This window comes from Hemibagrus wyckioides, linkage group LG26, assembly GCF_019097595.1.
Source record: "Hemibagrus wyckioides isolate EC202008001 linkage group LG26, SWU_Hwy_1.0, whole genome shotgun sequence".
Classification (NCBI taxonomy): Eukaryota; Metazoa; Chordata; class Actinopteri; order Siluriformes; family Bagridae; genus Hemibagrus; species Hemibagrus wyckioides.
In genome coordinates, this window is record NC_080735.1 from 4,325,995 (window position 1) to 4,351,751 (window position 25,757).

At 38.4% G+C, this 25,757-nt stretch overlaps 1 protein-coding gene and 1 pseudogene across 1 annotated transcript; both read right to left on the bottom strand.

The window, feature by feature from the left end:
- Window positions 1-48: 48 nt before the first annotated feature.
- On the bottom strand, window positions 49-7,497 carry LOC131347059 (interferon-induced GTP-binding protein Mx1). Its single transcript, XM_058380912.1, has 12 exons — window positions 7,278-7,497; window positions 5,652-5,804; window positions 5,362-5,516; window positions 5,046-5,184; window positions 4,747-4,945; window positions 4,210-4,288; window positions 3,976-4,098; window positions 1,996-2,137; window positions 1,702-1,860; window positions 1,542-1,618; window positions 650-886; window positions 49-393 (listed from the first exon to the last, which is right to left on the bottom strand). The coding sequence occupies exons 1-12, from the start codon at window positions 7,465-7,467 to the stop codon at window positions 169-171; spliced, it is 1,878 nt and encodes a 625-aa protein (XP_058236895.1). The 5' UTR covers window positions 7,468-7,497; the 3' UTR covers window positions 49-168.
- An 8,146-nt stretch (window positions 7,498-15,643) lies between these two features.
- LOC131346400 (interferon-induced GTP-binding protein Mx2-like) lies at window positions 15,644-25,118 on the bottom strand (annotated as a pseudogene).
- Between the last annotated feature and the right edge of the window lie 639 nt (window positions 25,119-25,757).

Consider the following 25,757-nt stretch of genomic DNA (forward strand, 5'->3'; position numbering starts at 1 on the left):
ATGACTGTGATTCATTCACTTCTTTCACTCACTTGTCTGAGAACTAAATCAGTTTATTACAGCATAAATAAACATGTTCATATAATCTACATTTTGTTTCTTCTATCTTCTCTTGCCTTAAAGTAATCAACAGTAACGTCATTTCCAAAATAGACACTATGTGCGGCTCTAAAACTTGACCAGGTAGTTGCGGGCCTCCGACAGACGCTTCAGGCGGCTCTGCAGGTTGTTGCGTTTGCTGCCGATGTCATAATCTTCTTTCAGCAGCTGATCTGTGTTGCCTTTGTCCTGCAGGAGCTGTAGCATTTCTCTCTGCATCTGCACTGCTGACTCTTGCAGCAGCAGGTATCTGATTACCAGCGGCAGCTGGTCAGCCAGACGCTTACTCGCAATCTAAAAATTAATTAAAAAAAATTTCTCATAGCTGGAGTGCAAAACTAAAAAAATCAACCAACAGAGAACAGAAGAGGTCTTGGCTTGCTAAGGCTATCTGAAAAAAGAATGCTATCCTCAAGCTAAAATAGATTCTAATAACAAACCAGAGCTAGCATGTACTCGCCTGACCATTTTAGCCAGGCTAATATGCTAACATGCACCAGTTAGCATTATGGTATTTGCAAGAAGTGAACTATAGTTAACAAACACTTACGCTGTAATAAGACTTGAGGTGACGCATCAGTTCCTCAAGAGTGGCTCTGTTGTCTGACTGATTGTATAAACTACATGAAGTAGCACTAGGATATTCTTCCTCCTCCTGCTTCAGTATGCTCAGGGTGTTGCTATACATGCTGTCTTGAGTGTAGACGATCAGCTCCATCTTAAACTGAGTCCTCAGCATTGACTCAGCCTCTGACTCTTTCGCCTGCTTTATGGACTCAATCTTAGTCTGGTGGAACAACAAAGTACAATACTTGAAAATGATATTCTTTCAGAGCTTCATGTTTATTATATACACCTATCAGGCATAACATTACGAGCAGTGACAGGTGAAGTGAATAAGACTGATTATCTCCTCATCATGGCACCTGTTAGTGGGTGGGATATATTAGGCAGCAAGTGAACATTTTGTCCTCAAAGTTGATGTGTTAGAAGCAGGAAAAATGGACAAGCGTAAGGATTTGAGCGAGTTTGATGAAGGGCCAAATTGTGATGGCTAGACCACTGGATCAGAGCATCTCTAAAACTGCAGCTCTTGTGGGGTGTTCCCCCCAAGAGTGGTCAGTATCTATCAAAAGTGGTCCAAGGAAGGAACAGTGGTGAACTGGCAACAGGGTCATGGACGGCCAAGGCTCATTGATGCACATGGGGAGAGAAGGCTGGCCCGTGTGATCTGATTCAACAGACGAGCTACTGTGGCTCAAATTGCTGAAGTAGTTAATGCTGGTTCTGATAGAAAGGTGTCAGAATACACAGTGCATGATGGGTCAGGGCTGTTTTGGCAGCAAAAGGGGGACCAACTCAATATTAGGCAGGTGGTCATAATGTTATGCCTTATCAGTGTATAGTCATCTGGTTCAGCAAACTTAAAAATGGGGACTTACCTTTGCCGTTTTGAGGAGATTAGGGAAGCCCACGAAGCTGTATTGAGCAAGTTGAATGAAGCTCTTCCTAATAAGATCTAAAAACATATGGGGAAATCTCTGTAAATACAACTTCCTGTAATTATAATGTGTCAGAGCATTTAACTTCATGCCATTATACCTGAGATTTCCTTCAGTCTCCTGATGGCAGGTTCCTCCAGCTGCTTGATTTGGTCCTTCACCATCACCTCAAAGGTCTTGTAATTGATGAATCCTGGCAGTTCTCTGCCTCTGTATTTTTCTTCATACTCCTTCACTTCTTTCTCAATCTTAATGTTAACTAGAAAATTCCCCAAAGCATGCTTCATTAGTCAAACTGGGGAACAGAACTGCAGTTATGTGAAAGCAGGGGGCCAAGCCCCATGTCACTAAAATCTGCATTAACAATCTACAGTACAATCACACCACTACTCACACGTGTATCCTGAGTTGTCCAAATGAGTCTTCCAGAGAACAAACTGCCTCCGCAGGCTTGAGAAGACATTGAGATTTTGGACATTCTTTAGCTCCTCTCCAGTCGTGAGGTTAATGGCATCCTGAGTGAACGCTGTGACCTTCTAATATGCACCATTAAAATGAGAATCATTAGTGAAATTGAATTTAATTTTTAAACCACTAAAGTTTAAAAGAAATAGAAAACAAACTACATGGTTAGTTTTATATCTGCCATTATTGTCTGAATATCTGACAATGCTTGCTTTTTACATGGCAAATAACATTTGAAAAGCAGAAAAAGGCTGAGATGCAAGACTGTATATGAGTGAATGAACAACTAAATCTATACATTATTTGCTTTCTATCTATACTATATGGGCAAAAATTTTGGGACATCTGTCTTTACATGAACATGAACTTTCATGACATCCCATTCTTAATCCATAGGGTTTAATATGGAGCTGGCCCACCCTTTGCAGTTCAACTCTTCTGGGAAGGTTTTCCACGAGGTTTAGGAGTGTGTTCATGGGAACTTTTGACCATTCCTCTAGAAGTGCATTTGTGAGGTCAGACACTGCTGTTGGACAAGAAGGCCTTAGCTCGCAGTCTCCTCTCTAATTCATCCCAAAGATGTAATATCAGGCTGAGGTCAGGACTGTGTGCTGGCTAGTCAAGTTCCTTCACGCCAAACTCACTCATCCAAGTCTTTATGGACCTTCCTTTGTGCACTGGTACTCTGTCATTTTGGAACAGGAAGGGGTCGTCCCCAAACTGTTCCCAGAAAGTTGGGAGCATGAAATTGTCCAAAATGTCTTGGTATGCTGAAGCATTAAGAGTTCCTTTAACTGGAACTAAGGGGCAGAGCCCAACCCCTGAAAAGCACCATTACTCCATTAATCCACCTTCACCAGACTTTACACTTGGCACAGTGCAGTCAGGTAAGTACCATTCTCCTGGCAAACACCAAACTTAGGCCCTGTCCACACGAACGCGGGTATTTTTAAAACCACTGCTTTTTTTATGCGGTTTGGCCGTTCGTCCACACGCAAACACAGCTTCAGGTCACTTAAACCGAACATTTTTGAAAACTCCTGCCAGGGTGAAGTTTTTTAAAAACTCCGGTTTCAGTGTTATCGTGTAGACAGGAAAACCGGAGATTTTTGGCTTGTGAACAGGATTGCCAGATTGGACTGAAGATTTCCAGCCCAACTACAGCTTAAAACCCGCCCATTTAAAAAAAATACCAGCCCAAAATGTACAGTTATAACTAATACAATAACAAACAGTTATAACAGTTAATAACTTTGTGATATTAGCTTAACGAGTAGAACGATTACAACAACCTGCTAATCAAGACTGAAGTCTGTCTGGACAGGACTCTCTTGAACCTTATTGGCTAAACGGAACCATATAATTAAAACGTCAACATTACATATTACACTTTATTTAATCTTTTGAATAGAAAATAAAATATCATGTTTATAGTCAAAAATAAAAACCTGCCAGTTGCATAAAAAAACAGCCCAGATTTTATCAACCCACCCAATGCACTTTTTCCCGGTGAGACATGACCAAAAGAAGCCCAATTGGGCAACACTGCTTGCGAAGTCAGTGTCTCAGGCTTTTGATTGGCCAACACGGCTTTACGGTTGAGATTATATTGCCACCTGTTGGTTTTGCATGCTCTTGACAGCACTTCAGACCACGTTTTTGCGTTTTCATGTGGACAAGATTTTTTTTAAAAACAAAGGAGTAAAAACTCAGTTTTTAAAAATACCCATGTACGTGTAGACTAGGCCTTAGACTTGTCCATTAGATTGCCAGAGAAGTGTGATTCATCACTCCAGAGAACACGTCACTACTGCTCTAGAGTCTTGATTTTATACACCTGTGGCCATGGAAGTGATTGGAGCACCTGAATTCAATGATTTTGGGACCAATGAACAGGAACCTCACTTACATCAATCAGGAACAAGATCCTCTCTCCTGGTTCTGTAGGAGGCCCTGAGCCATAACGATCCAGTTCACCTTGAGTTTCAGCCAACTTCGCCTCAATCTGCTCTTCCAGTCGTGGCAGAGACCGCTAAACACACATACGCACACACACACATATGTACACACACATTTTACTTCTTCCTGGATTGATCATTTACTTGATAATGTGTGGGATAGTGGAACAAAACCTCATCTTTACCTCAATATGATTGACGAGTTCAAGCGTGAGCTTCTCTGCCAGTCTGGCAATGGTGGCCTTGCCTTCCACATACAGCTCACTGTAAAAAAAATAAATAAATAATAATAATAATAAATATTATTTGTATGTATGTATTATTTGTATTATCAGTGTAATTCAAAAGACTCTCAAATTTTAGAATATTACTAATAGTAGAGAAATTATTGAATTCTTAAATCATAATTAATTCAATTTTTAAATAAAAATAAGAATGATTAATGAATTAACATGACAACATTCTCATGTAATCTATTTCATGTATTCTTTACATTGTAAAATTGTACATTGTTAATCAAATATCTATCATTAACTATATTAACGCCAAATAATTATTATTAATCAAAAATAGGATGTTTACTATGATTAAAAAAATATGATGGAGGTTTATTAAGAGCTGCATTAAGCTATATCTTCTTAATCGATTCCAAATAGTACTGGTTCAAATTATATTTCTCAATTTATTGGAATAAATTTCCAATTTTCTAATCAAGATAGCACCTGAAATGTGGGTGGTCTTTAAAGAAGTCCTTCTCCTTCTCAGTGGCTTCTTGCAGAGAGACGCGGTCGATGATCTCTTTCTGCCCTCGGCACCTGACGATCATGTAGCCTTTAGTGAGGTAAATGATTTCGTTGTGGATGACGGACACTACTGTATCCTCGGTGCCTTTATCCACCAGGTCAGGCTTTGTTAGGATGCCTGTTAGAATCACACACACAAGCTCATTCTAATTCATGTGGTAGAGTGAGAGAAGAAGAAAAAATAATGTCTACGGTTTTGATGTAAAGGACAGACACACCAAGGGTTCTCTCGCCACTTGGATCAACTTCCTGAGCCATCTTTAACGCTTCAGTAGTGGCGATGTCCACGTTAGACGGCACCACCACCAGGTTGATGGTTTCTTGCTTTGTGATGAACTTTCGGATCAGCCTCTTAATCTGAATGAAGGTCATTTGTGTGCATTAGCGTGTATTACTAAGTGACTGATTGTGGTACTCATCAGTCAGATTGAGTTGAACTTTCATGGTTTATATTTGAACTTTTGATATTTTCTAAGAGAACAGCTTGGACAATGGACATATCACCAATGATATATATAAGAATATATGCTTTACCTGTTCTCCGATGTTCTCTGGTTGGCCTTTGACTGCCACGCGGGCAATGCCAGGCAGATCGATGAGTGTGAGGTCAGGAACATCAGCTGATGTCACTTCCAGGCTGATGAGCTCGTCACTAATGCCCACGCCGACCCCAGCCATATGGTCTTGTGCTAAAAAAGCACATAGATAAACCAATAATAATGAATCATCTACACATACAAAAGTGAACTACTAAGCAAAATAGCCAGCTACATTAAGGAATACAGTTTGTTTGCGTGAGCAGAAAAGAGTTTCAGGTTACCTACCTTCCCTTATCTTTTTCTCCACATCTGCTGGATCGTCGATCTCTTCCTCATAATCTTGATCATTATCTTTCTTGTACTTGATCTTCCCATGCCAGAAGTCTTCCTCCTGGCCCTTTTTCATCTTCAGCTCGAGTGGACATCTTGTCACGATACCTGTGTGTATGGACCATATCAGAATGTTTGCCAACACTCAGGTGGGCAGTTCTTAGTTGATAAACTGTAGCCAGGCAACAGTGAAACAAGTTTGTTTCAAGGTAGGTATAAATATGAAGAGTGATGAGATCATGGTGAAAACATTGTGTGTTTAACAAATACCAAACAGCTTTCTCCTGTTTCTCCCAGTAATGTGAAACCTTTTTCCTGTTAGCAGCAGTTAATCTACTTTATCACTATCTAACAGAGGCACAAAGGGTAGCTAAGGCTTTCATCATGAAAATGTTCAGGTTTTCATTGGGATGGTACACAAGCAACATGTATAAAACAGGAAAACTTCTCTAAAAGTTACAGGTACTGTTGGACTTAGCATCAGAAAAAAAATTCTGGCCTTTTTCAAACTTTTCTATTTTAATAAAGTGAAATCTAGTAAATCTACATTAAAAGGTGTGCCCATACGTGCTTGTTTAGCATCCCTTTCCATCCCATGCTGTAACAGCCTCCACTCTTTTGAAAAGGCTTTCCATTACACTTTATAACTGTCACGTCCAGGACCCCCACCCTGTGCGGGGTTCGAACCGGGACTGCCATGGTGTTGCATGCACATGCCTTGGAGATAGAGACCCATACACAGGATTCAGCAAAGCGCTGCTTTTATTACATAAAGACAAGACAGAGGGCAGCTAACTTAACACTAGACATTGCAAAAACTAAACAAAAGACAAAACCAGAACACAGAACCAAAACCTGAACCTAACACCACAGCACAGTTAACAATCACAGACAAAACCAGAACACAGAGAACCAAAACCTGAACATAACACCACAGCACAGTTAACAATCACAGACAAAGACATGACCGCAAGGATCCCTATTTATAGGGAGAGAAATTAGGGTTAATGGGATACAGGTGACACACCAGGAATGAGAACAATGGGAAAGGCGTAACACAAAAGACACACAAAAAAGCAGGCTTCCAAGGGGCCTGGCAGGGAACTGTACAGCTGTTCCTGACAATAAAATGGATATTGGAATTTTTGTCCATTCTGACGCAGGAGCATTAGTGAGGTTGGCCACTGATTTCGGGTTTGATCGGTGTTCCAGTTCATCCCAAAGGTATTCATTGTGGGTGAGGTCACGGTTCTGTATACAGGTGCATCATTGTGTTGTAACAGGTTCGACCACCTTAATTTCACCCTGCCAGTATTCTAGTGCAAACTTCTTATCTTATTCTAGTGCAAACTTCTTATCTTATTCTAGTGCAAACTTCTTATCTTATTCTAGTGCAAACGTCTTATCTTATTCTAGTGCAAACTTCTTATCTTATTGAAGTGCAAACTTCTTATCTTATTCTAGTGCAAACTTCTTATCTTATTCTAGTGCAAACTTCTTATCTTGCTATATATATATATATATATATATATTTTTTTTTTTTTTTTTTTTTTTAATAATATTATACTCATGGTGTCTCACCACTCCCGCGGGGCAGCGCGACTCCGGACAGCGCCTCCAGCACCGAGCTCTTCCCCGAGCTCTGGTCTCCGATCACGGCGATGGCGGGCAGCGCGAGGTCCTTCTCCACACCGAGCGCGCGCAGAGAGTCAATCAGGTCGATGCACGGACGCACCTTCTCCTCATACTGCTCACTCAGGCTCGCGCTCATCTCTCCCAGCTGATAATCTCGCCGGATAGATCAGTAATTATTAACAAGTAATCTTACTTCGTTTACAATATACGCCTCTGCGCAGCTTCACTACCACTCTGTCCCCCTGTAAATGGGAACTTATGCACAGGGATGCTTTAAATATCATGCAAAACCCACGAATCGGTTCATTCGAAATGATTCGTCTAACGAATCCTGGAAGTCGCAATCACACATAAATTAAGTCATTTTCTCACAGGAAAATAAAATAAATTTTTCGACTATATAGACTAGTCTACACAGTAAATGATTGCTAGTGTAGCCCATTGTACTGTATACATTAAACCTAATATACAATTAAAGCTTTGCGTTAAAGAATCGACTCAGTGGATCGAATCAATTTCTCTGCCAAAAGCTCGAAAACGAAAGTGATCACCGGCTTTTGTCCATTGTTAGGTTTCGTTTCCACCAAGTTCCCCAGAAACCGTGAATGGCATATTTACATATAAACTGGCGAGTGTGATCTACAGAATTACAGCTACAAAGTGCTTATTGACAGAAATGCTACAATATTACTGGATAATGCTAGGAATAAGAAGTATCATAGAAAACAAATTGTACATTCTTTATGCTGTCAGTCATATGTTAATAGTTCAATAATATAATAGCCTATAATCTTCTTAATAATAATAATAATAATAATAATAATAATAATAATAATAATAATGATAAGGGCAGCACGTGTGTGTGTGTGGAGTTTGCATGTTCTCCCTGTGCTCCGGGTGCTCCGGTTTCCTCCCACAGTCCAAAGACATGCATCTAGGCTGATTGGAGTCTCTAAATTGCCCGTAGTGTGTGATTATGTGAGTGAATGAGTGTGTGAGTGTGCCCAGCGATGGGTTGGCACTCCGTCCAGGGTGTATCCTGCCTTGATGCACGATGACGTCTGAGATAGGCACAGGCTCCCCGTGACCCGAGTATAGGGTATAGACCCGATCTATATCTCCTGTGCTTATCTCAGGAGTCATCAGGCATCAAGGCAGGATATATGAAATGAAATGAAAATAATAATAAGCTGAAATATAGGAATGCAGAATGTGACAAAACAAACAAACAAAAAAGAAGATTTAAGTAGTGACTTCAATAAAACTATTATGTAGCTAAGAAAACCTGTTCTAGAATGTTCTGATAAAGCGGTATGGAATGAATGTTTTTGTTTACATGGCTATCCTGTAAGCCATTTTCTAGATACGTCTTCACACCCCTTCAGTCCACACCCAGCTAAAATGCTAATATATTAGATTTTTTTTTATTTAGCAGATGCTTTTATTCAAAGCGATTTACAAATGAGGAAATATGATTTATCAAGTAGACGATACACTATATACACTATATTTTCAGGAGTTGGGCTTGGCCTCTTAGTTCCAGTGAAAGGAAGTTTTAATGCTTCAACATACCAAGACATTTTGGACAATTTCATGCTCCTAACTTTGTGGGAACAGTTTGGGGATGACCCCTTCCTGTTCCAACATGACTGTACACCAGTGCACAAAACAAGCTTCATAAAGACATGGATGAGTGAGTTTGATGTGGAGGAACCTGACTGGCCTGCACAGAGTCCTGACCTCAACCTGATAACCTTTGGGATGAATTAGAGTGGAGACTGTGAGCCAGACCTTCTCGTCCAACATCAGTGCCTGACCTCACAAATGTAGAGGAACAGTCAAAAATTCCCATAAACACACTCCTAAACCTTGTGGAAAGCCTTGCCAGAAGAGTTGAAGCTGTTACAGCTGCAAAAGGTAGGCCAACTCCATATTAAATTCATTGCATGTAAAGTCGGATGTCCCAAAATTTTTGGCAGCATACTGAATGTAAAGCAGAGGACAAGGTAAGCAGTGCTACTCTACAAGATTTTTAATTGAGGGCTAGTGGAGCAAGGTGCACATAGTAGAGGTGTTAGAGTTAGTGTATGTACTGGTGACAAATTAGCATTTAGCTAGTTAACACCACAGCTTAGTGCTAACAAGATTATGCAATTTAGCAAAAAGTACAGCAACTACACCTGAGAACAATCACATTATGATGATTTTTAATAAATCTGATTAAACACTAAATGCTAATGCTAACTCTAATTGAACCACCCCAGTGTGATCATGGGTGGGGAAAGAGGAGTAAACTCTGAGAATAAAAAAAAGAGTAAAAATAATAAAAAATAAATTCAAATCTTATTCTGATCCACCCACTGAACTGATAGAGACATAATCCTGACAAACGTTACGAAATCTACTATCACAATATGCTTACTCTAATTGAACCACCTCAGTGTGGTCATGGGTGGGGAAACAGCAGACCTAATCTTGACAAACGTTTAGAAATCTTAATTAAGGCAACTTTAAATGAACGTTGTCCAACTTATTAGACAAAATTATTGCCTCTATTAATCACTAGATGGCGCTGTTTGTCATTGTTTGTGTTTAATGTTAATGCAACTTTAATGGAATCAGTCAGTATTAAACTGGTAATAATATTGAAATCAAACTTATATCATATACATATAATCTAAATAAGTATAAATAATAAATATAATATAGAGGTAGTTAATTTATCCTTGAATAAATGACTTGCTTTATCAGCCATTTTAAGCTAAATTTTATTACTGTCATGCTTTTTGTGTGTATGATCTCTGATCTTCGCAAAGAGCAAAGGTGATTAGTTCCAGCTTTTGATTTTGTTTAATAGCATGTTTCTTGAATAATTCAATTCAATTTAAAATTTAAGAAGGGGTAACAACGAGCATACGGTCACTCTCATTAGATTATACTGTCAGGGTAATGACAAAATTAACCACTAGATGGTGCTGTTGGGTATTGTTTTTTAATTAACTTTCCAACCAGTGGATTCTCATCGTAGACCTAAAATGCATGTAGTGATTTTCCTTCCTTCCTTCTCCTTCCTTCCTTCTTCTTCTTCTTCTTCTTCTTCTTCTTCTTCTTCTTCTTCTTCCTGTGTATGTTAAGTAAGTATAATAATGAGAACCTTACGATTTAGACTAAGGTTTAAGGCTACATAGACAATGCTGGATGTCCAGCCTAACTCCATCTGAAAAATAAACAAAACACTTGCTTTTCTTCTTTTTCTCATTTTTTGTATTAGAAACAAAGTCTCCACGGTGCACATGGATTTCTTATGTACATCCATCCATCCATCCATCCATTGTCTCTACCCGCTTAATTCCTAATTAGGTCACAGGGATCTGCTGGAGCCTATCCCAGCACACACTGGGCGAAAGGCAGCGGTACACCCTGGACAGGTCACCAGTCCATCGCAGATGTGCATACATTATATCCATATAATCATATCATATAATCCACAATCTAAATAATAGGTTTTTGCAAATAATGAACACACTTTTTGAGCTTCCACTTTGCCTTTGCTTGCAGAAATTAATTAGATTGCAATTATTTATTCTAAAACGTTGCTCATTCATATAGAAAGCATGTAGTTCCCATTTTGGCCACTAGGTGTAACAACGGTAGCGAACTAAATAATAACAAGTAAACAAGATTTTATTCCTACTTATTCAGTTCATTAATTTAATATATATATATATATATATATATATATATATATATATATATATATATATATATGTATCCACACAATACAGTAAAAATTGCATTTTGGATTATGTTTTTTTAAACAGTATACAGCAAACAAAACTATTTTATAGTTTTATAGCTATAAAAATATTTTGTATAGCTAGGTGAACTGAAGTGATTGACCAGCTATACAATTTTTCAGAAATCAATGTTTATAAAAATCGTTTACATTATGAAAAGTTATAAAAAAAGTTATTTGACAAAATTAAGACAGATAAACAAGAAAAAAATTTAGTGAGCCCACCTTTGTCAGGAAATTTGTTTGTTATAATCAGGAAAATCTGTTTTATTATTATTTTTGAAAGGAATAAGCAGTATGTCAGAAGATCTTAAGTCATTTCATATATACAAGGAAAACGTAAATCTAAATCACTGACTTTTTAACTTTTTATGTAATAATTGAGTCAGTGTAGGGATGAATGTAAGATCAAGAGTATAATCTAGCTGTGAAATGATTATCTTGTCTGTTCTACAATGCCATTTTGGGTGTGCTGTTTGAAGGTAGAGTACATAATATTTGCATTAGTACATCAAGTTTATGGTATAAGTCCAATTTTGACCCAGAAAACAGTATATAGGCTAAAGGATACCAAGAAACAAAAGGTTTGTCTATTGAACATTTATCAGCTAAACTAAAAACATAAATGGCTTTCCACAGCCATGTTAAATAACAAACAAAATCATTCCAAATTTTCGGAACCTCACTTTTAGGATTTATTTAGTTTTTGTGTGCATCTCACATCTGTCAGAAAAAAGATTCTTCTTCTGTAGGAGGCTCAGAGCCTAAATTTCATCCACCTTCCCTAGATTTGCTCCTCCAATCATGGCTGAGACACAGACACGTTTTACTTCTGGGATGGATTTTACTATGTGAAGGGATTTTACTACCAGTAAGGACATTTGTGTACCAAACAATCTGCAGGCTTCATGAAAGAAATATTTTTGCCTCTGAATGGTAAGGACAGGTTTGAGTGGGAATGGGGGCTTTTGCTTCATTATACAGCATTCTGTGACAAATTTCAACCAAATTGTACACCCATTTTACTCATTTTTTAACAGAATTTAAGTTTTCCTCGATATCTGAGCATTATGCCTCATTGTCTAAGCTAATATTGTTAATATTCTTGAATTAAAATAGAAATTCTAATTACTGCACTTTTAAAGTCCTAAAGGAACTTCCATGACAAACTTCAAATAATTAACTTAAAAACATATCTGCCCTGAGGTAAAATATATACTGGAATTGTGGGTGATTTTCAATGAAGCCCACATAGCAGATGGGTCTGGGCCAGATCTGGCATTAAGCCGGCACTGCTGGCTGAGTTCTGGCATGGCAAGTGGTATGTCAACCAGATGTGGACCAGGTCTGGCAGTGATGGCACTGTTTATATGATGGCATGCCAGATGTGGCCCGGTTATGGTTTGGTTTATGTGGTGTGGCCCAGTGCTAGCCTTGTGCTGGCCCATGATTGGCCCACCTCTGGCAAACCAGAGGGCCGTCATTCTTTGTGGTATGTGGGCCGAGTGTAAGTGCATTGTGTGGGCCAGATCTGGGCCAGACCTATTTTGCTATCTGAGTTCTTTTCTGTCTCAACAGCTTCATACAGAGAGACATGGTCCTTGATCTCCGCTGTCCACAGCAACTGATGACCATGTAGCATTTAGTGAGGTAAATGATTTTATTATTGATCATTGACACCACCCATCTCCTCTATGCCTTTTTCCACCAGGTCAGGCTGTGGTACTATTCTTGATTACACACAAAAAGTCATCTCAAGCTGCTGAGCTTTATTTAGTTTTTGTGTACATCTCACATCTTTCAGAAAAGAGATTCTTCTTAGGAGGAAGCTTGGAGCCATAGCAACTCAAGTGAGTCTGAATTTCATTCAACTTCCACTGGATTTGCTCCTCCATTCATGATAAAGACAGACACATTTTACTACTGGCAAAGATTTTACTATGCGTAGGGATTTTACTACCAGAAAGGACATTTGTGTACCACACAATCTGCAGGTTCCTGGAAATAATTATCTTAATAAGTAAAAGTACCTGAATGTGAAGGACAAGTTTGAGTGTGAGTTTCTCAGCCAGTTTGGGAATGGAGGCTTTTCCTTCACACACAAAAGGTCATCTACCCATCTAGACAATAATAAGTAGAATCACACGTTTTAAGATTCACTATATATTAAAATACATACAGAAGATTCTCTCTCCCAATGTAATCTTTCAGTCTTTCAGCAAGGACATTTGTGTACCACACAATCTGAAGGTTGAGTCTGAGTTTCTCAGCCAGGTGGGAAATGAATGCTTTCCCTTCATAGGACAACTTTTCCTTGACACGAATGCACCGTATTTTACACTCATTTCACTCAGTGTTTTTTGTTTTTGGATTTAGCCTTAATGTTCTTTCACTAAAATTGAAATTCTACATCGTCCAAGGACCCGTCACCTCTCTCCTCTCTAAATGCTTTTTTATTAACCAGCACACAATACCAGGAAATAATAGGTGTGCCTGGTGAATATTTATGGACTAATCTAAAAATCTAAATGGCTTTCTAAGGCCATGTTAAATGACATTATGCCAAATCTAAGGAACCTGATTGTTAGGATTTATTTAGTTTTTGTGTACATCTCACTTCTATCAGAAAATACATTCCTCTTCTGTAAAAGGCTTGGAACCATAGCAAGCCAATTAAGCCTGAATTTTATTCACCTTCCCTTGATTTGCTCCTCCACAACAGACACATTTGACTACTGGGAAGGATTTTACTATGCAGAGGGATTTTGCTACCAGTAAGGGCATTTGTGTACCATCAGCAAGCTTCTTAAAAGAAATATTTTTACCTGAATGTGAATACCAGTTTGGGAATGGAGGCTTTTCCTTTATCGAACATCATTCTGTGACAAATATTAACCAAACTGTATCCCCATTTCACTCAGTGTTTTAACAGAATACATTAACAGAACACAGTTTTAACAGAATACATTATGACTCCTTGTCTGAGCTATTGTTGCATTAATGCAATTCTTGCATTAAAATTGCATTTCTACATACTACACCTTTAAAGTCCTAAAGGAACTTCCATGACAAATTCTAAATAATTTACTTAAAGAAAAAAGAGATTCTTCATCCAACTTCCACTGGATTTGCTCCTCCATTCATGGTAAAAACAGACACATTTTACTACTAGCAAGGATTTTACTATACGTAGAGATTTTACTATTCATAGAGATTTTACTACCAGAAAGAACATTTGTGTACCACACAATCTGCAGGCTTCTGGAAATAAGTATCTTAATAATTAAAAGTACCTGAATGTGAAGGACAACTTTGAGTGTGAGTTTCTCAGCCAGTTTGGGAGGCTTTTCCTTCACATACAAAAGGTCATCTACGCATCTAGACAATAATAAGTAGAATCACAAGTTTTTTACCAAGGATTCTCTCACCCATTGTCGAACTCTGGAGTCATCTTCAGGTCTTATTACTAACCATGTCTATGTTATATGGCACCAGCACCAGGATGTCTTTTGGATCATTGTTTTATTCTAAAAGAATGTCAGGTATGTGTTGATATTACATTTAATAATGGTTCATTAAACAATTAACCTGTTCAACCATGTCCTCAAAGTTCCAGGCAGATCAATGAGCATGATGTCACCTCCTGGCTGAGGAGATTGTTTGAGATGCCCACCTAAGATACTTTTCCAGGGAGCAGGCCTTTGACCAACAGATGCTTAAAATCTTGCTGCAACCCATGGCACTTCTTGCTGCCACCCCTTTAAAACCCTATTTAGACCAGCTGTCATGTTCCATAGGGATGGCCAGAGTGTGAGTATGCTCTGCACCACCTCACTTTGCTCTTGGGAGAGGCCAGCTGGAGTACCAGAGCAACATGTGAGCCAGATGCAGAAGGAACACCGATGCCATTTTCAGTCACAGTCACTCATGGAGGGTCCTCGTCCATCTGCAATTGTGCAACAGCTCCAGGACTCCTGCTGGGCTGGCCAATTGTAAGTTCATTCTCTGTTGGTCTCTCTGTGATGCCTCCATATGCTCCTGGATAATCGGGGCCACTCTGTCAATCTGCTTCTGCATTTCTTACACATGTTCAACCACTAAGTGAAATAGTGAGGGTTGCTCCACCCAAGCCTGTCTGGACATGTCCAGCAGGTTCTGGGGTCACCCAGAACTCAGGAGCTTAAATGGGGTAAATTCAGTGCATGCCTGGGGAGTCTCTCAGACAGAGAAGAGGACAAAGGGTAGGGAGAGATCCCAGTTCCTTTCTTCCCTGTCTCCTACCCACCTAATCCTCTTTAGTGTTTGGTTAAATCTTTTGATACGTCCATCCGTCTGCGGCTGGTAGACAGACATCCTCAGATGTTTAACCAGCAAAAGCAGACATAGATCAACCAAGAATTTGGATGTGAATGGCATACCTTGTTCGGTCAGTATGTCCTTCTCAGCTGAAAAGGAGCATCAGCTTATTGGCAACGTTGTGGGAGGTGGCCTTCCAAAATGGGACTGCCTCATGGTATCAGGTGGCATAGTCCACTAACACAAGGATGTATTCATGACCCCAGGCTGACTTTGGCAGTGGCCCAATGAGATCCATACCTATTCTCTCCAATGGGATGCTGATGATGGGGAGTGGGCTGAGGGGCACAGGCACAGGCTTTTTGGGAGCAGTGCACTGGTACTGGGGGTATTGCTGCCAAAACTCTTGAATTTCCATACCAGGCCATGTGAACCTGTCCTTGAGCTTGTCCATCTTGTTTCTGGCCCCACGTGGCCTCCAAACAGTTGCACATGGGCCAGGTACATAAGCAGATGTGATTTGGCTTGGGGTACCACTAGCAACATCATTGACCCCATCACTCTGTGTTGTAATACAGCAGTACTCCATGGTACTCCTGCCCAAAGGCCCCTTTCTGCATAACCTGCATAAACACCACAGAGACTGGATTAGAGTGTTTGTGTCCTACCTTTGGTTGTCAACCTGCCATCCTGCCGAGTTTGAGCCATGCAGACCCTCTGTGTGTTCTGTGTTATTTGGATCCAGTGACGTTAGGCAGCACCTTCCAGTTTTGTGGTTGCCATGGGGAACCCTGGCCAATCTCTCCTCAAGAAACAGTGAAACCGAAAGCTTCAGGACCAGTCTGATAAAAAGGCGCCACTTTACACTTTTTTCATTGTTTCTCACCACAATTGGAATAATGCATTTTTCTGGGTGAAAGCAACTACACTACAAGCAGAGAGATATCTGATGAAGTAGTCTGCTGGAATTTTACTGGAACTATTTGCAGTGTAATGACAGCGCACAAAAATAAAATCATGATTGAGTGCCCATTTTAAGTTGCAATCTCCTTTCAAACAACTCTGCCATGTAAGAAAAAAATACTTTTATAACAGTTCTTCTGAAAATGACTAAAATTACGTATAATACAGAAATATTATACCTTATCTTATGAAACCTGACCTTTTACTGTTATTTATGCCAGTGCCCACATCCCACAAGTTTCTGAATTGCTTTAGATGCAAGTAAGACGTCAAATACAGCAACAAAAAAAAAAAAATTCATTTGTAACTTTGTTACAGTGTCCATTTATAAAATTTGAATTGAATTAAATGGATGTGTGAATGCTTTACAGTGGTGGTCAAGGCACTATGACGAGAAGATGAAAAAAAGTTTCTAGATAGTGTAAAAATGTAATATTTTTTTCTTTTAATTTTTAAAAAAAGGAAGCAGTGAACCATATTTGCTGCAATAATTGAGTTGTGATGTGATATCATTACATTACTTGAGTATTGGGGAGAAATAGAAAGTATTTTAAAAAGTTTTGAAGTAAGCACAAGGGAACCTTTTAGGAGTGTAGCTCAAAAACATCACCATCACCACATTGCCACCCCAAAAAAGAGCAACATCTGCTTGTACAAAGCATATTGTATATGCAATTAAGAGAGAAGAACAAGTAGGGCTTAATTTAGAGCCAAGAAATACACATACAAATTTTATTTTATGATTTTAATTTCGAGTTAATCTTTCTTAATCAAAAACACAACAATAATAATAAATTATCCCAGCAACTATAAGCAAAAAGATCATTTTGTGACAAAATCAATACAGTACAGAAACAAATTGTTTTAACAGAAAATTACTGTGTGTTTCTGTGGAAATTTAGTAACAAACAAAATCAAAGGGATTTTTAGTTGCTATATTAACCTAATCTTATTCTCAGCTACCTTCTTTTGGCAGCATCTCTCAGCCATTTCTGGCGGCTTTTCAGGTTGTTCTTTTTGCTGGAGATGTCATGATCTTCTTTCAGCAGCTCATCGAAGTTGACGTTGCCCTGTATGAGCTGTAACATTTCTCTCTCCAGTTGTTTTGCTGACTCCTGAACCACCATGTACCTGATCACCAGTGGAACCTGATCAGCCAAACGTTTTGTCGAAATCTAGACACGTTTAATTAGTTAATGAAAAATTCTATTCATTACAAATAGTTAAAGTATGCATCATGTACTGGTAATTTTTTTGCAGTGGAACCATACGGCTAAATTAGCCAGCAAGGCATAGAAGGCTATCAAGACTGTTAAGTCCAAGACCAAGGCTAGCTGAGATCATGTCATGAGCTTGGCTTGAGTTGACTTGACTGACTTAAGGGAGTTGAAGCAAAGTAAAGATCAAGTCCAAAAGAAAGCCACACCAAGTCAAGTTCAAGACCAAATCTTTTTTGCAATCAAGACATTACTTTAACCAGTTTTAACCAGCTTTATTTGTGCATTAGGATGCTTTTTTTTAGAAGAAGGTATTACTTCTTGTCATGCTTTTTAGAATCAACCTTAGGATAATTCAAGATAAATAAAGTCAAGAGAAGTTCAAGTCAAGATAATAAAGTCAAGATAAACATACACTACCAGTCAAAAGTTTGGACACACCTTGTAATTAAATGTTTTTTGTTTAGGGATTTATTTTCTACATTCTAGAACAATACTGGAGATTTCAAAACTATGAAATAACACACATGGACTTAAGTAATCCATATGTAATGACAACAAAAAACAGTCAGTTGTTATTTTAAGACGCGAAGGTCAGGTGTTCTGGAATAGTTCTTGCAAGAACAATATTGTCAAGTGCATTTGCAAAACCCATCAAGCACCATGATGAAACTGGCTCACATGAAGACCATCCCAGTAAAGCAAGACCAAAACTTACCTCTGCTGCAGAGGAGAAGTTCATTTAGAGTTACCAGCCTCAGAAATCACCAATTAACAGCACCTCAGATTAGAGGCGTTATGAAGGCTTTACAGAGCATCAGTAGCAGACATATCTCAATATCAACTGTTCAAACGAGATTATTGTGGATTTCGGCCGCCTTCAGCATTGTTTTACAATGTAGAAAGAAATAAACATCAGGAAAGACCATGGAATTAGAAGATGTGTCCAAACTTTTGACTGCTAGTGTATACAAAAGTCAAATAACATCTTAATTCACACACACACACACAGACAGGGTCAATAGCAATATTTCTGTCCAGTAGTGCTGTTGTCAAGCATGCTAACATTGCAGATGAATGAGAAAGGAAATTAACTATAACTAGTAACCGCTTACACTGTAGTAGGTCTTCAGGTGGCACATCAGTTCCTCAAGAGTAGCTTCGCTGTCTGATTGATCATACAAATTATGAGAAGCAGGGCAAGCAACACCATTCTCATCTTTCACCATTCACATCTTTCTTCTTTTTCCTCCTGGCTCCTAACCTTGTACAGAGCCTCCTTATATATGCTGTCTTGGGTAGAGATCATCAGCTCCATCTTAAACTGGGTTCTCAGAATTGATTCAGCCTCTGACTCCTTTACCTGCTTTATGTTCTCAATTTTGTTCTGGAACAATGAATCATCACACCATGACATGCTTAAAAATGATATTCTTTGATATAGCTTGATTTTGCTTCATCTTAATTGTATGTTGTCATTCAGTGCCCATAGCCCTGCAAATATAGGCAGAGTTTATCTGTCTGTGGGTGTAAATATGAGTACCTACCTTTGCACTTTTGAGGAGATTAGGGAAACCTGGGAAGCTATATTGAGCCAGTTGGATGAACTCATTCCTGATGACACCTATATCAACACAATGTTTATATGAACACAAAGGGTAGAGTGTGCAAGAGAAATTTAAAATCTTTAATTATAATATAGTAGCAAGCCATGGTGTTTTCCACTTATCTTTTACCTTTTACATGCCCAAAACACCTTGTATAAATAACAATGACTGCTTGTTATTCCAATCCACAGAATGCAGGAAAAAACATACAGCCTGAGAAAACTATAATCAAGTTCCTGCACTATACCTGAGATTTCCTTCAGTTTATTGATGGAAGGTTCTTCCAGTTTTTCAAGCTGGTCCTTCAATATCACCTCAAAGGTTTTGTAGTTGAGAAAGCATGGAATTTCTCTTCCTCTGTATTTCTTCTCATACTCACGCAGTTCCTTCTCAATGCTCTTATTAACTAGAATTGTTTTGCAGGGTAAAGGTAAATGACATTAACTTTTGATATGGTCCATTCTACACTCCCTCCACAATAACGTCTTTGTAAAATAAAATGGGATGCTCATATTGTATTTAACAACACTTTTAACACAGTTTAGAATTTTATCACAATACTGGATTTTTATATCATTAATTCTATTATAATGATGTACATGTAGATTTCCACCACTCACTAGCTTTTCAGATTAGATAAAAACATGGTTAAATGTCTTTAACATATTTACTAGCCATTAATTTTCAGAATGTCTGTAAAATTTCCATTTAAATTAAATAAAAATTATGCTGAAAGAAATGGTAACCAAATATGCTTAATGGAAGGTAGCCTATGCTAATTAAATTAGTACATTTCATAATATTTCATGCATGTAAATGCATATCTGCAATGCCCTTGACATATAGCCACACTGTTATACCATTAGACCACATGTCACTCACATTTTATTCCTGATCAGTCTAGATCACTTTTCCATTCATCAAAGTTTTTCCTCAGATATGAGATGTTAACATATGGCATACTCAGCAGGTTTTCTCCAATTGTTAGGTTGATGGCGTCTTTAGTAAATGCTGTGATTTTCTAATAAACAAACAAAAATCTGTGATCAGATTTAAAAACTCATAACTATATGTTTTACAGTATTATCATGGTTCCATTACAAACAACATAGAGTCATATTAAAATGGTAGCACATAAATATACAGAGTAAATATATAGAGTTATGCAGGGTTTTTCCTCCATAGAATATTTTGCTGAAATTCTAATGTAAATGTGAATAATGTAATATATGTAGTGTTTTGTGTTTTAGTGAAGGATATCAATTTAAACTTTCCCTTGTTTTTTTATAATGTTATTTTGTGCAGTGCTGTTTGTCTCTCAGCTTTGATGAGGCCTAAATCCTGAAAGTCTAGTCTTTACGTTGTTTGCACAACTTTTGCCTTTTCTTTGGATTTAGATTTTGTCTCACACTTTTGGCCTGTTTGCCTCTATTGTTATCATTCTTATTATTGTTTTTATTGTTAATAAATCTTATTCAACCTGATTCGGAAGGGGCAGCTCCTAGTGCAGAGCTGCCTCCAGAGGCCAATAAGGTTCCACAACGAGGCTGAAATGGTGGTCTCTAAAGTCCTAAAGACCAATGTGGTGGCCTTAAACACAGAGATCCCTCCTGAGGCTGGTGGCATGGTCTCCCAAATCCTGCTCTATGCTCAGGCCGAATGCATAACATTGACAGCATGGCCTCTCAAGTCTTCCAGCTCCAGCCATCTAACTCTGGTGAGCATGTCCCTGACTCTGGCTTTATTTTAGTTTTATTAGGTAACTTTATTTATTTAAATTAAAGTTGTTTCTGACTTTGGTTTTATGTAGGTTTTGTGTACAACACATCAGTCAGGAAGTTTTTTCTTTGGCTTGGTTCTGTAGGAAGCTCTGAGCCATAGCAATCTAGTTCAACTTGAATTTCATCCAACTTCTTCTGGATTTGCTCCTCCAAATTTGGCAGAGAATGCTAAACACACACACACACACACACACACAGCCACATTTGGCAAGGAATTTACTATGCATAGAAATTTTACTACCAGCAAGGATATTTGTGTCTGCAGGCTTCTAGAAAGAACTCGTTTTACCTCAGTGTGATAGAAAAGTTCAAGTGGTGGCTGTACCTTCATCATACAGGGTGCTATGAAAAAATATTGACTACATTTTACACTCATTTCACAATTTTCCTGGACTTATGAGCATTATTACCCCTTTTACAAGTTAATTGTGCACCTTTAAAGTCCTGAAGGAAGTGGTATTCCAAATAATTTTCTTAACAACATATCTGCCTAACATACATAAAATGTACACCTGAATTGTGGGTGGTTTTCAAAGAAGTCCTCCTCTGTCTCAGTAGCTTTATACAGGGCGACACGGTCCTGGATCTTCTGCTGTCCTCTGCACTTGACTATCATGTAGCCTTTAGCAAGGTAAATGATATCATTATTGATGATGGAAATCACATCCTCCTCTGCACCTTTATCCACCAGGTCAGGCTTTGTTAGAATCCCTGAAATCACACACACAAAAGGTCATAGAAGACATCTACCCATCTAGATAATAATAAGAACCATTAAAAAGTTTTTTCAATTCACTGTATATTAAAATTATGCAGGTATAAAAATATGATGCAGACCGAGGGTTCTCTCGCCATTTGGATCAACTTCCTGGGCCATCTTTAGTGCTTCAGTAGTGGAAATGTCCACGTTACATGGCACCACCACCAGGATGATGGTGCCTTGCTTTTCTATGACATTTCGGATCAGCCTCTTACTCTGAAAGAATGTCAGATTCATCTGATAATGGTTTATTTTTATATTTTATCAGGATTTATAGTGTTATTATAATGTCATATTTAATGAGCATACCATATAACAAATATTAAATGATATCTAACAATAATTTACCTGTTCGCCAATGTCTTCTGGTTGGCCTTTCATTGGCACACGAACAATACCAGGAAGATCAATAAGTGTGAGGTCAGGAACATCAGCTGATGTCACCTCCAGGCTGATGAGCTTGTCACTGATGCCCACAGGCCCAGCTATTTTTCTCTGAATGGTGATTAGACAATAATAATTAAGAGAATACTAAAAATACTTTAAAATACAAAAGTAGAAAAAACAAAAACAAAACTGGCTATTTAAACAGCAAGATGTGAGTGTGATATTGGGTCAGTACCTTCTTTAATCATTTCCTCCACATCTGCTGAATTATTAATCTCTCCCTCATAATCCCCATAGTGGATCTTTCCATGCCAAAAGTCTTTGTTTCTGCTCTTGGTCATCTTGAGCTCAAGTGGACATTGTGTCACCATACCTGAATGATTAATAGCAGAAGGTTAAAGAGACACTTATGCCTATTTTTTTTTTTAAATAACCATTTATACACCATAAGTTGAAATGTTATAATCAGGCTTACTTAAATCTTACAGGAACAATCCCACAAGCACTGAAGTGAGATTTCCTGACTTGAATAGTGTTAAATCCCACCTCAGATATGTATCGTGATGGTAGGCACAAAATTTGAAAAGACTACAATGTTTATGGCGTATATTTGGGTAGGATGGGGATGGGATAGGGTAGATGGGGGTGGGGGGGGTGGGGTAGCATTTTTGGTAGAAGGCCCAGAAATTTAGCTTGCTTTTAAAAATCAAGAGAGTCCCATGACATGTCCGACAAATTTTTCTGAGGTATCACAAGGTATTGTAATGATGACACCAAAGGTGGAGGATATTGGATCCAAATGCAGAGTTTTAATAACACACAGAAGCAAACAGATCTAAAACAGTAATCCAGAGAGCAGAGTAGAAAAAACAGGCAAAAGGTGAAAACCATAACGTGAAAAATAATGTGCAAACAAATCCAAAAAACACTGCAAAAATCAAAGCCAGTCATGAGAGAGCATAGTCGTTCAGGATATTACTGATCAGAAAAGGGCCGATGTAACAGGGACTTAGTTTGTGGCAGTAATTCAGAGAGCAGAGTAGAAAAACAGGCACAAGGTCAAAACAGCAACATAAGAAATAAAAGACAAACAAATCCGAAAAACACTTGGAAAGTAAAGTTGAGAGAATACAAACAGAGGTCATACACAAGCAAACTATGAACAAAAAAACGTCTTGGTATGGACACAAAGGAACGATACTTCATGCTGAAGTTAGTGTGAATGCTTGCTTAAATGCTCATAAATTCCTGGAAGTAACCAGCCCCTGGAAGTGGGTCAATATTTGGGTGATGGTTCCCTCTGTCGGTTATGAGAGGTCATAGTCATTCGGGATATTACATGTATTCAATGTACTGAAGGTTTGCTGGATTTGTGTGGTGCCCATGCACTTCCATGACCATCTGAGAGCAATTGAGTCTTTCAGCTCAGTGTTATCCCACCCATGTTTTTCAGTGATAAAAGATAGATTAATGCATGATATGATGCAGGACACTGAGACTAGGAAAAAGTCAATCCAGTTGTTGCTACCAAAGAGCTGTAGGTAACTGGTCTAGGGTCAATAAAAAGGGAGTGCCAGATCCAGTCCAATGGAAAGACACATGCAAGCCAGCTTTTTTCCAGGCATTTTTTCATGAGGGCCAGCTGTTGCATTCTCTCCCAAACTTCTCCTTTCCTTTTGTTCTACAGACTAAAATGTCTGACAGAGGTCTGGGGGCCATTTTGTCCTAGGTGGTGGAGGGGAAGAAGCGGACCCTTGCCTGACTCAGGTGGTGGGGGTATGTGGCAGCAGGGGGTCTGGTTGAGGGTCAGCTGTGGGATGATCCAACAGGTAAAGCTTGATGATTCTCACCTGTGTGTGATTAATGTAAACTAATTTCTATGTGTTTTGCTTGTCTTAACATAAATCAGTGAGCCAGAGAGACAGAGAACTAGAGACAAAACAGTACTAACACCAGATACATCTGAAATTAAAGTATTAATTTGAACTAGATGAAAACCACAAAATATTGAACAGAATTTTTGTTTGATGATTTCAACTGATTTTTTAAAAAGCTGCTGAAAAGGGTGGGCAGGACAATAAAAGAAACCTTAAGGTCTAAGAGAATTTTGCCTGTTCTCTTAATCCTATTTTCTTAACATACACACACCAGGGCTCTACAGCAAGATGGGTTTTGTCAATTCTATGAAAATACCTAATTTTCACAGCATGGTAAAGCAACAAATCCAAATGATTGGATCAACTAGATCAATCCTTAGATTAATCCTTGGGTGCATGTGGTCTGATGTGTCTTTTTTTTTTTTCATTCACACCCTGATTTACACATATCTAGAATGTTAATTCACACATACCAGCAGTTTCCTATCACAGTTTCAAGTACAAATCTAAAGAGGTTAGCCTGTCTACTCTTGCAAGTGTACGACTCAAAAATGATTTTCACCTTACATCCTGTAATATAGGGAACTATCCCTGTCCTTTTTTTTAATCCTTTCCTAAATTCAGTCGCATTCAGGTTAGACTCACACATTGATTTCGCTGCATTCACAGAAATGTCATACATACTTCACATAATATTAAATAATACCACTAAAATTTTGAATTAATTTGAATTATTTTAGTATTTAGTGAAATATTTTAGTGGTGTAAAGTCATTAAATTTGCGTGTGATTATAACACATTTATTTTAAAATCACAAATCTGAGACTGAAAGTGGAGTGAAAGTAATAGGAATGTATATTGTAGATTTTAGGTATTTAATGGAAGATATAAGGCTAATTAATATAATCGGAACACATTGTAACATCTATGTTGAGGCAGCGCGACTCCGGACAGCGCCTCCAGCACCGAGCTCTTCCCGAGCTCTGGTCTCCGATCACGGCGATGGTGGGCAGCGCGAGGTCCTTCTCCACACCGAGCGCGCGCATCAGGTCGATGCACGGACGCGCCTTTAATTCGTACTGTTCATACAGGCTCGCGCACATCTCTGACTGCTGTTAAACTCGGCAAATAGATCAGTAATTATTAACAAGTAATCTTACTTCGTTTGTAATGTGTGCTTTTACGCAGCACTGCATGAAACTTGGCACATGTAAAAGAGTAAGTGATGCTCCTGGATGATTTACCTGTCATGCAAATTGCTTTCTAATCGTTTTTCCCCATGATTCTTCAATATGCATCAATCGATTTTTCAAACAAATCAGATGAAAGGCGATATGCTGTTGCTGTTTACACAGACTATACAATCTTGATTTCACTAGGTGTTTGTCACTATAGCTAGTCTACCCAATAAACTCTAATCATTTATTTAAAGGTCGCACGCATGTATGTGCTGAATTGATTCAGTAAAAAGAATCCTATAGATGAACCAAACGTAAAAGCAAAAGTAAGCATCTGTCTTGTACTTTTAATGCTTCCACAGAAGGGAAGGCAGGGGAAAGTAATATTTAGCCTAGACTGAATAAATGATACCAATCTAAAACATTTGTAAATACTGACATTTAAATATCAATCTATTTGCCAGTCTAAAGTATTTATTATTCTTATTTTTAAAATCCAATTTCTTATTGTTCTTCATCATCATCTTAATCATCATTATCTTCTTCTTCTTCTTCTTCTTCTTC

Excerpts from the sequence above, each read along its gene's own strand:
- LOC131347059 (XM_058380912.1), bottom strand. The coding sequence starts at position 7,467 with ATGAGCGCGAGCCTGAGTGAGCAGTATGAGGAGAAGGTGCGTCCGTGC. Across the intron at positions 4,099-4,209 it reads AACTCGTCAATCATATTGAG|CGGTCTCTGCCACGACTGGA; the intron begins GTAAAGATGAGG and ends ATGTGTGTTTAG. Across the intron at positions 887-1,541 it reads ATCTCCTCAAAACGGCAAAG|ACTAAGATTGAGTCCATAAA; the intron begins GTAAGTCCCCAT and ends TTGTTCCACCAG.